Raw genomic sequence first — 13,730 nt, 5'->3', positions numbered from 1 at the left:
GGAGGTTGCTGTAGACATCATGCTAACCATTGTTCAACAGACGGCAGAGTAGCACCCCGCTCCGGTCTCGCCTACAAACACGGCATCGACACCCTCGCCGGCGTAATCGACGCAGACTACCGCGGCCCCGTCGGCGTCATCCTCGCCAACCTATCCGAGAACGATTTCCCCGTCAAGATCGGTGACCGCATCGCACAACTCATCGTCGAGCGCGTCGTCATGCCCAGCGTAGTCGTCGTCGACCAATTAGAAGATACCGTACGAGGAGCTGGTGGCTTCGGCAGCACAGGAGGCTTTGGCGCGGCGGCGGCCGTTGCTACCCAGGCGGCGGAGACCGCGACAGAAGCTGCCGAGGTGGCAGAAGTAGCCGCGGACAGTGTGAAGGTTTAGGTGGCTGCACGCCAACTTAGGAAAAAACTGAACACTCTAGAGCCTACGTTGACGTTAGCTTACGTACTTTGCGAGTTCTTGTTTTAATGCAGTCTGCAGACCTGTTTAGGTACCTAGGAAAAAGCTAAACACCCTAGAGCCTACGTTGACGTTGGGTCACCTACTTCGCAGATTCTTGTCTTGATGTAGTCCGCAGGCCTGTCCAGTTTTTTCCTTGTACGAGGTGGTCTGGGTTGAATTACATCTTCGGCCGTTGATCGTAGTCACGAACTGACGATGCTTTGGCATTCATAGAATTCAACGCGTGACGTCTACACAATCAGATATCATGAATCACCCGCCTCCTTCTCTCCCACTCCAACAACCTTGCCCTGAGTACCTGACTGAAGCACCTGCATCGCCCCACCATCCTTCGTACCAACACCCAAATGCAGCACGTTCAACTCATCCGGCTTCCTCTCCCCAACATCCGCTGGTACACTCTGCCCCTCATACACCGCTCGTGGCCTGAACCGCTCCAGATCCGGCGGATCCAACATCTCCTTGACATACCGCGGAACCGTCACCTCACTCGCATTCATAAGCGCCAGATGCCTCTTCTTGCTCACCTCCTCATCTGCCTCATCGCCCTCACCCCTCCCTTCCTTCGCAGCACGCGCATCATACGCAGCCATCTTCTCCTGACACGCAGACGTCGTGCGTGTAAGTATCGCTTGCATGGACGCGAGCACCTTCTGACACGCCTTCGCCAACGGCAAGTTCTCAGCTAGAACATCGTCTGGTGAGCGCCAGCTCGGTTTCGCATGCAGATCAAACTCGGGTGTAGACGCGTCGTGTACGGCTTCGATGAGACGCGGGATCGTGAGCGCGGCGAACATGTCTCCTGTTCCTGAGAAGAAGAGCGGGAGTTGCGGGGTGTCGATGCGGAAGAGACGGGGTTTGTAGTCCGAGGTTGCGGTTGAGCCGATGATTGTCAGGTTTTCGATGGAGGAGAGGTCGATTTGGGGGGCTGGTTGGGAGGGTGATGCGTCGAGGTGATGGGGGTCTGAGGGGGTGTGGGTGCCGGTGCCGGCTTTCGATACTGGGCGCGAGGGTATGGTCTGGTTGTCGCGGGTCAGGCGGAGGGACGTGATGATTACGTGGGGGACTTGGTAGGTCTTGTGGAGGACTTGGATGGCGGCTGCGAGGGACTTGAGGTCGGTAATGGGGGTATCGGATAGTAGTCTATGTCTCTGTTAGCAATCGCGACGCGTATTCGACTAGTCTCCAGATGTACTCACTCGGCCTCAAACTGGTTCGGAAGTATGAGATCTGCCTCGCGCAACAGTCCTTTGTACTCTGGTACTTCATCCTCCGGAATGTACAACTTGCCATTGTCGCCCATGACCGGATCGAGCACTGCCTTGGTCAGTCCTGCATCATGCAACCTCGCACACGAACCCACCCCAGAAGAAGCTGCCCGGCTTCGTGCCAGCATTGAACTTGATGTCTCTGCCAATCGTCCCTATTGTTTGTACGGCCTCGGCACTGGGCATGTATCCGGTCAAAAGTACGTCGAAGTTGGTCAGATTCGCTTGCTGTAGACCTTCATACAGTTCGAGGATTTCGCTCGCGGATGTCTTGGTGCCTTTGACTTGCTTGTACGCCGTGTGATTGCCTGAGATGTTAGCTATGCGCCAGTCGACAGGAATGGTCTACCTACTGTAGTGCACAGTGTTGATCGCAGAAACGTCGCAACCTAGCGATTGCATGACAAAAGTGGCCATTTTGTTCCCAACATAGCTCAGCTCAATGTCAGTGTACTGCATCTACCGCGACGACACGCGACTCACCCATGGACCACCTAGAGCATGTTAGCAAGAAATAATCTCCCGCGCGTGAGTCTTACATGACTGGCAATCGCAAGCACGCGCGTATCCGGTATCAGCGTGTCAGAAGCCATGGTGTATGATAGTAGGAAACAGTCAAGTAAGGGAGGTGAAATAGAGCGTGCAGGCGGGGTACGTTGTTGATTTACTGTTGATCTCCTTATCTGAAATTCCGCGACATGACGTGAAGCCGTTGGTGGGGCAGTAGCTTTCCTTTTGTGCCTAGGGCGCGGAACACACCACGCGGCACCGCGTTTTCGCCAATGTCGCACGCCAGAACCTTGAACTAACAGACGCTCGATGCATATCAAAGCCATTGCGCCGCAAATCCCCCACATCTATCCTGGAAACATGCCGCTCGTGCGTGAATGAAGTCATGATGCGTTTAGTCCTCGTCGCCAATCTGTTCGTATTAGCAATGTGTTGGTGTCTTGCGGGATAGATACATACCTTGGGCGCGAGGTAGAACCTTAGGTAGCTGGACTCAAAGGGGTATTCGACAAGAAGGGGAACCTCGCTAGATAGACAGAGCTTGACTTGAGTTGACAGCCCGCTCGCCTTGCAGAAGTTGATCAGGTACTTGAGAGAGAAAGTGAGTGAGACAGGTTCATTCATCTCAACCGAAACGTTCTCCTCTGGCTTATCGACGCTGGTGGATGTCTTGAGGATGACGGAGCCCGAACCAATGTCGCCAGAGCATGCAAATTTGATTCCATCCTTGGTGCACTCAATCGAAACTGAAGCAAAGTTAGTTTGTTGTATAGTGTGCTTTCGCGCTGTCGCGTCTGGTTCGGGACGTACCTGACTCGGACAATGCGCCTAGGTCCCTGCAGATGCGCTGGAACTCAGCCGATGGCATCGAGACTGTTGCCGCGTAGTCCGTCTCAGGAATACCGAGATGTTCCTGGTCGATGTCCATGAGCTTAATGTCGTACTCGCTCAGCCTCGATGTGGTGCTGGATTCGAAGAGCAGGTTGACGACATCAGGCGAGTCCTCAGCCTTGATGGTAAGGGCGTCATCGTTTCCAGCGGCACGAAGAACCTTTGTAAGAGAACCGAGGTTGATTCCGAGCGCGATGTTGCGGTCGCAGCGGAAGGGATCGAAGGCTTCGGATTTGAGCATCATGGAAACAAGTGCGACGTGCGAGTTGTCCATGGCCTGGAGCGCGATGCCCGAATCATTGCAGTCGAAGTTGCAGTCCTGTACGAGGTCCTTGATGGCGTCGACGACCTGTTGCTGTCAGAAGAGCTTTTGCTACGCTTCTTACGCGAACGTACCTTCTTGAGGATTTGGGCCTGGGGTAGTTTTGCCTCGAGCACTGCAGATGGTTAACTATGTTAGCCATATGTCAACGAAGATACATACTGTTGACTGTGGATTGAGATTAAGAGGGTACGATAACGCTGACGGGGGTATACAAAGCGCGGTGGTGCAGGAGACAATTGCGGTGGAGGCAACAATCAATGGAGGGGAACGCGAAAGTGGTTGGCGAACGCGTCGGCCACGCGCTAACTCAGCACAGGGCATAAAGTACCGCCAAGACCATACCCTTCGTGCTTGACTGGTTCCGGATTGCTCAGCACTATTTGCTCCTGACAATGAATTCGTTCATTGTTATTGGAGTGTCTAACACAGATTGTGTTCCGACTGAAGGGCCTGCACCATTCGAAAAGATGCGTGATCATGTCAATCTGATTCAGGTATCAAACATCGCGAATCTATGTATTCAGGTGGGTATCATGATGAGGTGATGCAGCAACAACCCATCCGCATCCCGAAAGCACTCTTCGCACCTTCGATTACTGCTCGCCTATTCTACCAGCTGTATTTACTGCACAGCCTCTGACCTGCCGCCGAGTGCTTCTTTCCATGGCCATGTGCCCGTATCTCGTGCATCCGTCGCCTGTGACCCTGCCTACCCCACAAGCGTTGAAGCCCAGCGCTTCTATAAGCCATCAATACCATGTCATTCGTGGTATCCTCGTATCCTCATCCAACAATCCATTTACATCGCAACATCCAGCTGCGCCTTCTCATGCTCTGACCAAGCCATAGAACAGCGTCCAAGTAAGAACGAACCCACTCAACCCTCCAAACACATCGCCCAGCCACAGATCACCCAGCGGCCGGTAAAAGTATGCGCCGGGCTTGCCATTTGTCTTGAGCGCAAACAGCAGCGCCGATACCACGAGCGAACCGAGGAGGTAGAATATGAAGCCTGTGTACGACTCGAGGCCTAATGTGCCTGCGGCGACGCCGAAGAGGGATGCGGTGAGACTGCGGATGTTGGAGATGACCTGTGTTGAGCTTATGTTAGTCCAGGAAGGGTGAACAGGGAGAGAGGAAAGATCGGTGTCGCGCAATATGGCTATAAGAGCTTGGTGGAGGGCGTACCTGAGTGTTGTGCTGTACGCTGCTTGCGACAATTGGGTGGATGGCGAGTTCTCGCTCTTCGTTCAGTGCCGATGCCGCCATTGTGTATGTCTTGTGATCTTGGACAATTGAAGCGTCAGATTCCGACTGGTTGTTGCGGAGATAGGTGTTCGGTCAAGACACGGGCGATGAGTTCGGCCGTGTGGTTGCTGCTTCGTCCGGAGCGCCTCGGTGCAGGATCAAGTGTGACGTCGTGGATATGTGCAGGCGATGAAGAGGTCTGCGATGTATGTGGAGTGCGCGAAGTATCGTGTGAATGCGCGATGATGCTGTGCTGGCTGCTTGGGGTAGTCGCAGTGCTGGCTGGACCTTCCGACGGTAGTGGAGTTGAGTGGAGGGTGGCCCGTGCCTGGACCCTGCCATCATCCATGGATGCGCCCACGAACACGAACGACCCACGAACACCTGTCACATCACCCTTTAATTTGTCTGACAGCAAGAGTCTACAATCTAGGTCTCGCTCTAGTTATTCAATGACATTAATTATCTCTACAAATACTCATATATCGTCATAAAGGGGACCATATCCCTCGAGATACCTTGATCTGTCAGCCCGATGCGCCGCTTCATCGTACAGCACGAGCACTCACCGTTCCAAATGTGGTGCCAGGAAGTAGTTTGGCATTTCTCTTGCGGCTCGTAGATATGCAATCGCATGCTGAAAATATCGACCGTTGGCTCTTACTGATGTGACATTCCCCAGACTCATGAACGATTCGGCAGCCTGGTTAAAGTTAACGAAAGAACACATCAATCGTGGCTTTACTTATTGTAGACAGCAGGTAACCTGTAACCACCCCCTGTTCCGTCGCTACGTATACTGCACGCTGAAGATATTCGGTAGCTGGTAAAAGTAATCCTCTGGCTTCGACATAATCTGGCCCATGCAGTCGTTCTTCAGCTTTAACCGAAGCCCTCGTTGCCGATCCAGTGTTGCTTGTTTCGCTGCTCAAAGATGTCCTCTCCGCCCGAGAAATGCTTGACAGAGCCCTCTGCGCTCGCAGTAACCAGTTGCGGCCAATTACTGCAGCAGTCAGCGTTGCTCGATATCCTCCGGAGAAACTCACAAGCCTGGATGTCGACGTCGTCTGGGTATATTTGTAGAAGGACTAGTAGCTGACGCAGGCACCAGTCTGCTAAGTCTTTGACAGCACCATGATCAGCATCGACAAAAGCCACACGCTGAAAAACGCTGATGAGAGGTACCTGCCAATGCCGGCGTGCTTCGTCGGGAGTTGTATCGTTTATCTCGAAGGAGGCAGTAATGTTTTGAATGGCCGGCAATTGGTCTTGCCACGAATCAGGTGATGTATCGAGATTGGTGTTGATCAGGTCGACAGTAGTCAGTAAACGTTCGATCATACTGTTGTCCATGCTGATAAGAAAACAATGAATGCTAGGTGGGAAAAGCAATGATTGCTACACATGATCGTGACAAAGACAATACATAAAGTATAAAGTCAAGATAGATCGCTAGCAGAGACAGCCCGCTTGACAATCTGTGGCGTTTTGTTATCCTGTCACGGTATGACTGTCCAGAGGCGCAGCCTTGTTCTTGACGTCCGGATACACTGGAAGACGAATGGGAGTTGCCGAACGTTGTTCGTCATTGCATTGTGTAGGTGTAGTGTAAGCTGACTGATTAGTCTGCAACTCAGTCACCCACCCGGACAAGTCTGCGCATCAAGCACCGAAGGAGGACTATTTCGCGACATTTCCATGCTCATGGCCATAAGAGTTATATCCGGCTAAGGAGGCAGTGGCGGCGAGCGGTCAGAGGTGACATCTAGGCGAGTTCGAGATGTTGTCGATACATCGTGCTCAGCACGTTACCTGCGGGTTCGTTCCGTCTGTAACGCCGAAGTTATCCACGGGAGGATATTCACCAGACTGCCGTTCCATGCTTTGTAAGCTTGAGGCTCACATTTCCATTAGCTTCCGCGGTCAGCACGGAGAATTTTGATGCGACCTGAAGGTTGCTTTTGCGGGATCTGCAAGCCACATGCTTTTGTAGATGCGATGCTGCAGGTACGTCATCGATAGCGTTATCGATTATCCATGGATAGATACGGCTGTTTCTTTGGTTGTACCATACATTGCAGGATGCTCAGGTACCCGGGCAACGCCGTACCGATAAAGCATAATGCGGGTAAAGTTCACATTTGGTGCGCAATTCAGGCGGTTCCGCTTCTTCGAACATGGCAACGTTATTGTCGAAATGGAAGGCCGAGTGCATCGCAGCAACTGCGCAATTAGTGTACCGCCGGTGCCAATACAATGCGGCGGAGATGGGTATGGACAGATTAGTCCGGAGCATCAGTGCGAGGACTAGGATGGCATGTCGGAGGACGTGCGGCTGACTCGCAGCCTCGATATCGGAGAACGAGTGAGCGAACCCTGGAAGTGATGGTTAAGAGTGCCGTTAGATGAGTCGTTGTTGGTGTGTAGCCAGATGTTAGCAGGGGAAACGACAATGCACAGCATGCACAGGCACATGCCATGGTCGTCATCCACACGTCGGCCTCGAGGACAGAGCAGGCGCGCGTATGCAAGGAACCAGGGGCACGTTTGTCGAGGGGTGCGTAAACGAGCGAACGTTCCCCATGATTGTTTCACACCAATCACGAGTTCATTTCCGGACCCTGACCTATACCACTATTACTACCAGAACCATTCACACTCACCTACACCGCGCATGTGTCTCCCACGCTCCTTTCCTGCCACCAGCCGCCTCGTTACCCGTTGACAGTGCCCACGATTGGATCCCACGCACAACACGCGCCGGCCCCTGCAGCAGCCATCCCCGCCATTTCCATATCACGGGCACCTTCCCTCCCTAGCCTAGAGCACCCGCAGTCATCACAAGCGTTGGAGCGGGACCCTACAACAACACTCGAAATCGCACCATGCGGCGGTAGCGACATGGAGAACATCATATCCGACGGCTCGCCTCTTGCGCAGTTACTAGAAGGTGCGACCCGCCGCACCACGACGATGACGATATTGTGGATGCTAACCGCTGTGGCTTAGGTCAAGGTACTGGGTCACCCGACAACTCCCCAGCGCAATCCCCATCGCAATCCGCCTTCCCGCAGAGCTTCGCGCCCCGGGGCCCTTCGACGCTGCAATCGCGGATACGAGACAGGCTGCCCCAGCCGCTGCGCATCCACGCCCGCCATGGCTCCATCGCTCGCATACACACGGCGTGTTCGGTACGACTGCGATGTTCCCCCGGCAGCATATGGATGCTTATTAACGTGACTTAGAAAGCCGTCAACTCTCGCATTGGGCGCGCCGACAACGAGCGCTTCCTGGAGCAGTTCCGCTACCTCATCGTCGCTTCCCAGCTGCTCGGCGAGCAGGGAGGTCTTCGCGCATCCGCCATCCCCAGCTTCGCGGCCAACGGACGCCCTGGCCCTCACGAATTCAAAGTCGCAGCGATAAACCCCGTCGGTGCGGCTTTCATTGGCACGGCGACCTTCATACTGGCATGGCTGGTCCACTGGTCGCGACGCCAGCCTGCATTCAGCAAGAGTAGGACCCTGCTGGTCATTCTCGTCTTCGCTGCCATTGCTACCGCCGGCTACACGTACCTGCGACGGCAATGGCTGCAGTATCTGAGGCAGGAGGCAGTCAAGGGCGCATCCGACCTGGTCGCGAACCTGCAGGCGTTCGAAGCCTCGACATCGTCTGCCCTTGCATTGATCCAGGAGGTCGAACTCGTCTCTCGCGGCTATCGATTGTACGTTCCCATTTAACCACGGTTCATGGTATCCACACTAACGTCGCGCAGGAGCAGTCCTCTGCCTCCCATCTCGCGCATGGAAGAGAGGGGACAGGCCCGCCGTTGCCAGCGACTGCGTCGGAACCTCCGCGCTGCATATGCCGACATCGTCCCCATCCTCGCCGAACAGTGTCGCAATCTGAAGCAATTGATACAAGAGGATGATCTGGAAAAGTACCTCGATGTGTACGAAATCAGCAATCCGGACATGCAAGAGGCCGCCCTGAGCTACAGCGAGTCAGAATTTGATGACGCCGAAACGCTGAAAGCGCTGCGCATCCTGCAGTACCGATTGTCCATCCTCCGACGCGTATACCTGTGCTCCCTTCTCGCTATGGAGGCAGACGGCGGCAAGCCTGACTTTTCGCGATGGTCAACAGTCGTGGACTCCATGCTAAACACGGCTCGTCCCGTGGGAGAATGGAGCGAGAAGTTCAACCGCGTGCTCGCCGAGGAAGAGCAGTTCGTACTCCCGTCGCCGGCCAAAGTTGCACCCACGCCTGGCCGGGAAAAGATACGCAATTCCGTGCGCAAACTGTCGGGCTTGTCGAGTGGCATCCGCGGCTTGCAAGCCAAAATGCAGGTACTCCGCGAAGAGACCAGCAAAAGCTTAGAGGACACGGAAGACGTAACCGATCTGGGCCACTCTCTCCTGGTGCAATACGACTCCATTGGTGCAGATCTCAAGAGTTTGGTCCAAGCCTGGGAAGCTGGCAAGAACGCCCTGGCTCTGAACATCGATCGCCACGAACGCAGAATCTCGCAGGCATCGAGTGGGCTGCGCTCGCCAGTTCCAAGCTTAGGCGGCCTGACTGCTGTAGATGAAGGCAGTCCGTCTGATGCTCTACGCGCCCTCAATGGTGACTTGCTGAGCCCCCACCAGAGTGCTCCGTCGAGCGATCAAGGCAGCAATTCCGACGACGAAGTGTTCGAAGCTATTGCTATACCCAAGACACGAGCCACTATGTCGAGAGAAGAGCGCATGCAGAAGATCCAAGAAGACCGCGTTCGGCAAGCTTCGCTACGTGAGCAGCGAGATGCGAGCACCAACATGCTGAGAGAATTAGAGTCTGTCATCAATCTCAGACCACATCGAGTCTCGGCGCCCCCGGCCGGCGCTCGAATTACGAGCCTTTGAGGCATCTTTTCCTTTTGTTTATACGGTTGGACTAACGACGGTCGCTAGATGCCGCGTTTCTTTCGCTTGCTCTACTTCTTGGCGCGCATCGGGTCTCAATTTGATTTTGGGCATTTACGCTATACCATTGCCGCGGTCGCATTTACTTTCCTACACATGTCTTGGAGTCGAAGGCTTAATGTCTATAACGCATACCTTGTGGTCAGAACATCCACACAGAATAGTAATGACAAATATCAATACCACCACAGCGAACCACAGCCGGGGTGCTCTCAAACGATCTGTCGTTCGTTCGGCACTTGGCTTCCGGGCCATGGAGCGTCGACGTGGCTGACGGGTGTTGGCCGCGGAAAATTGACCATCCCTGGACCTCACGGTAGCGAGATGCGGCTATTGGCAAACTATAAGTATACGCCTTTTGGGACAACTTGCATATGCGAGGGCTTGCGAAACCACTTCATGCACTCAATACGTATTGTATTGACGTCAGGTACGTGGTACCGTATGACGATGCGAGACGCTGTCACTTGCTCTTGCGCAAACGGCATCCATCTAGGTCCAATCTTACTCTACCAACATGGGAGGCAAGACAGATGACCTCAGCAGCGAAAGGCGTGATTCATCCGTGCGCAGAGTCGAATGGACAACGTATGACTATTGGGTCGAATGAGCATGAGATGCTTCGGATGGCAGTTGCAAAAACGCCCGTGACGTTCCGCTTCCAGGGTGATGAGGAGCAGCTGAAACTGGATTCACGATCGACTGCGACCCGTGGACTAACCGCTCTTGCCCAAGACGACCGGGTGATCCTTCCCGTTGGGCTGCCTGACGACTCAGTGCCCCTGCCATGAACCTCAGACGCCGTTTCTACTTTCCCCGAGAACCATCGTCACTTCACCCATCGCTTCACGCCAGTCATGGTGGGCCCCAACTGAGTCTGCCATATTCTACCATTGTTCTATAACCCTTGCCGATGACGAACGCCCCGACATGAGTGCCTTCTTCCGGGTCTCCGGCGGAAAGCGCAGCTAACGACCCTGACCTTTACCGATTACGTAGACCGCATGATTGCTCTTGCCGTCATCGACACCGACATATGCGCGCACCAAACCCTCCAAGATATCAACGATATAACAGAAAGAGTCAGAGTTGACAGATGAACACACAAAAGAGACGGATAATGAAAGAGCTACGACCAGCGAGCATACAAAATGTCTTCTTCGAGAATGGCTGTATCGGGCCGACTTGACCCACCACACAGACGACGCCGCCAGAAACTCGTTCAGTCTTCATCCTCATCAACGACGCCATCGGTCCTCGGCACAGGTGGAGGTGCACCATGCCGTCTCCGCATATGCACTCTCAACCCATCCGAACGAGCATACTGTCTTCCACATCCGTCGATGGGGCATGGATAACGAACTTTGGCCCGACTGGACCCTGCGCAAGCCTGGGTCTTGAGGTGACGCGTCAGGTTTCCCAGCGCATGTACACCTGTCAGAACTGTGCCGCAGCGATACGGGCACGGTACGCTATACTCGGCGTCGATGTGGGATCCTTCAGGAACCTGTATCGGCGGTATCGGGTATATGGCAGTAGGAGGCGACGCCGGTACGCTCGATGCCGGAGCCACGTAGGAGTATGTTGGGCCCTGGCTTCACAGCAACATCAGCATAAGCGAACGACTTTTGAGGAGACCACATACTAGCTAGCAGTCATGGAGGTCGTCAAAGGCGCTTGGGTCGTTCCCATGGCATGGTATCCTTGATGCGTATTGTATCCCATTGGTGGATAGGTACTTACGTAGCTATTACTCAGTCAGCGGGCGGGCGATATTGGACTTTATCCAGACACGTACCGGGGCCCACCATGGAAGGGGTTCGGTGGTGCGTACTCAAATTGCGCGATGGGACTACTCTGCGGAGCGCTTACTGCGTCAGTATGACTTTGATATGCATTACTCTCGGCGGTATTGGGTCCTGGCGACAGAGGTTGTTGGTAACCACTGTTGGGATAGTGGATTCCATAAGGCTGAGGGTACTCAGGCGATACCGGCACCCAGCGCTGAGGATATCCGCCGAATCCGGATGAAGGTGCGGTTACTCTCAAAGTTTGCTCAGCTCCAGTATCGCAAACTACTGTCGCTGGGAACGGGGCTCTTCTTCTATACGCATCGCTTCGCTGCGACCACGAGCCCTCGTCGCCACCCTGCGTCTGATCGTACGCCATGCGGCCAAAGCTACCCAACAACGTCCTGGACCAAAGTGGAGCAGGGTTTGGCCACGAAGAGATATGAAAAGGGATGATCTTTTCAAGAGAACGACTTTGACGACGCCCATGAGGTGACGTAAATTTCGTCCGAAGGCCTCCAAATTGTACTGAGTTCAGCGAAGCACCTCCGTGCGCTATGTCTCCGTCAGTTTTATCACGCTTCAACTAAAGAATACCCCACAGAAAACCAGTCTTACAAACCAGAGTCTTCCAGATGCAAAGAAACAGAATGAACGCAGGAGCGATTTCGTTAGTGACCTGGGGTCCGCACAGTGTTTATGCCGCTATCCGTATCCAACGGCGACCGATTCGATTGGGGACGAAGACGCGCTGGAGCCGATGGAGGACCCTGAGCTGAGACACGACAGTCGGCAAAGTCGACGCCAGGGCATGTCGCGCCTCACCGCGTGTCCGAGTGTCGAAACGGAACGCGGATCAGCCCTGTCGACGTATCTGCGTCTCAACTTAAACGGCAAGGGATTGTGCGACATTCGTTAGTTTACAGTACACCAATCAGATACGCAACAGTAGCACCAGATGCGGCACAGCACATGACACCTGTTGGTCTTTATGCGATGGGCCTTGTCGCTCAATGTGTACTGCGGCTGCGGCTGCTGCAGCGGGACGCTTATCCTCAAAGACCACCCCAAGAAGCAGGCAGATATACCAGGAAAAGCATATACGCTTATTTTCTGCCGGGCTACCCTGAAGCCATGTGCGCGCATAGTCGTTTATCTCTGAACACTAGGCGTAGACCATCGGTTTCCCGCCACTAAGGCTCAAAGCGCATTGACAAGGCCAATGCTCATACGAGTCCAATCGACAAGCATATCCAGCTGTATTCTAGCCCTTGTATGCTCGTCTTAGCACCTTCTTAACTGGATAGCCGTAATGGAATGTCAGACTAGTACAAGATCTGATGGTCATATCGCGGATATAGGCAACAGGACCCAGGACGGGCGGAACGGACGAGTATAATATACGTTCTAGCCTCGGTCGCCCATGCCTGCCATCTGCGCGTCTTACTTGCAGCGGCACTGTGACGAATACCAAGCCGCATGGCGTTTCGCCAACATCCAGCGTCTATCAAGGGCTCTCCCGATCAGGTACGCATATTGCAGTATCGAGGACGGTCTTTTCGAAAAAGAGAGTGGGTTGACGGGACGGCTCGTGACCGGCGCAGCACCGGCTATTAGTGGAACACGTTCTCGCACAATCGTGCCTAACCGATCAGCACGGCCGGCCCGAGACCTTCCCCATTCGCAGGGAGCAACTTCCCGCATGATGAAGCATGTTTGCATTCACTGTCTGTCGGCAAAGGCGTCACTTCGAGGCACAGCAAGCGAATACATTTCTGGACCCATATGCTTACATTCACTGTCCCACTAGGGTCGCTACTATGGTGGAAGGAACTACGAGGATCTAGAAAAGGAGGAACGAGAGGGGTGCCCTTCTGGGAAAGAGTCAACCCATTGAAACAGTTTCTTTCACTGCCGCCGCGAAAGGTATACCCGGCTACTTGGCTCCATAGTAGTGGGTGCGACCCGGGCCTGCGGAACAAAGAAACTCTTTACGCTCTATCATACACCGACGTTTCGATTTGCCGTGCTACTAGGGCGATGACGAAGATGGCTGCATAGCCACACGACCCGCGGCAAACAAGGTTTGGGAAGCGGGAGTGTACATACACCTGAGGCTTAGGTCGAAGAATGTATGACGGCCCGAATCACATCTCGTCGCGCTTTTGATCACGACTGCGTGCAGCTATTCGACAAAATGGCACTAAGTGAACAGGGTTCTTACTAAATAGTGCGATATGTGCATGCATACTCTGCGCGCACTGAT

The 13,730-nt window shown here is 54.0% G+C and overlaps 3 protein-coding genes across 3 annotated transcripts; 1 reads left to right on the top strand and 2 right to left on the bottom strand.

Moving 5' to 3' along the window:
• Nucleotides 1–716: 716 nt before the first annotated feature.
• J4E83_007520 (uncharacterized protein) lies at nt 717–2,198 on the bottom strand (the record flags this gene model as incomplete). Its single annotated transcript, XM_049334424.1, has 4 exons — nt 717–1,614; nt 1,671–1,788; nt 1,835–2,047; nt 2,093–2,198. The coding sequence occupies 4 exons, from the start codon at nt 2,196–2,198 to the stop codon at nt 717–719; spliced, it is 1,335 nt and encodes a 444-aa protein (XP_049186310.1).
• A 445-nt stretch (nt 2,199–2,643) lies between these two features.
• PCN1 (DNA polymerase delta processivity factor) lies at nt 2,644–4,734 on the bottom strand (the record flags this gene model as incomplete). Its single annotated transcript, XM_049334423.1, has 6 exons — nt 2,644–2,661; nt 2,709–2,995; nt 3,060–3,489; nt 3,537–3,577; nt 4,379–4,556; nt 4,654–4,734. 6 exons carry the CDS (start codon nt 4,732–4,734, stop codon nt 2,644–2,646), a joined length of 1,035 nt encoding a protein of 344 aa, XP_049186309.1.
• A 2,880-nt stretch (nt 4,735–7,614) lies between these two features.
• J4E83_007518 (uncharacterized protein) lies at nt 7,615–9,614 on the top strand (the record flags this gene model as incomplete). Its single annotated transcript, XM_049334422.1, has 4 exons — nt 7,615–7,663; nt 7,723–7,904; nt 7,959–8,434; nt 8,486–9,614. 4 exons carry the CDS (start codon nt 7,615–7,617, stop codon nt 9,612–9,614), a joined length of 1,836 nt encoding a protein of 611 aa, XP_049186308.1.
• Nucleotides 9,615–13,730: the final 4,116 nt, after the last annotated feature.

The sequence above is a fragment of the Alternaria metachromatica genome, assembly GCF_023757995.1.
Source record: "Alternaria metachromatica strain BMP 0045 chromosome Unknown scaffold_19, whole genome shotgun sequence".
NCBI classification, from domain to species: domain Eukaryota; kingdom Fungi; phylum Ascomycota; class Dothideomycetes; order Pleosporales; family Pleosporaceae; genus Alternaria; species Alternaria metachromatica.
Note: the sequence above shows the minus strand (reverse complement) of the source record. Positions and strands in the feature narration are given on the sequence as shown.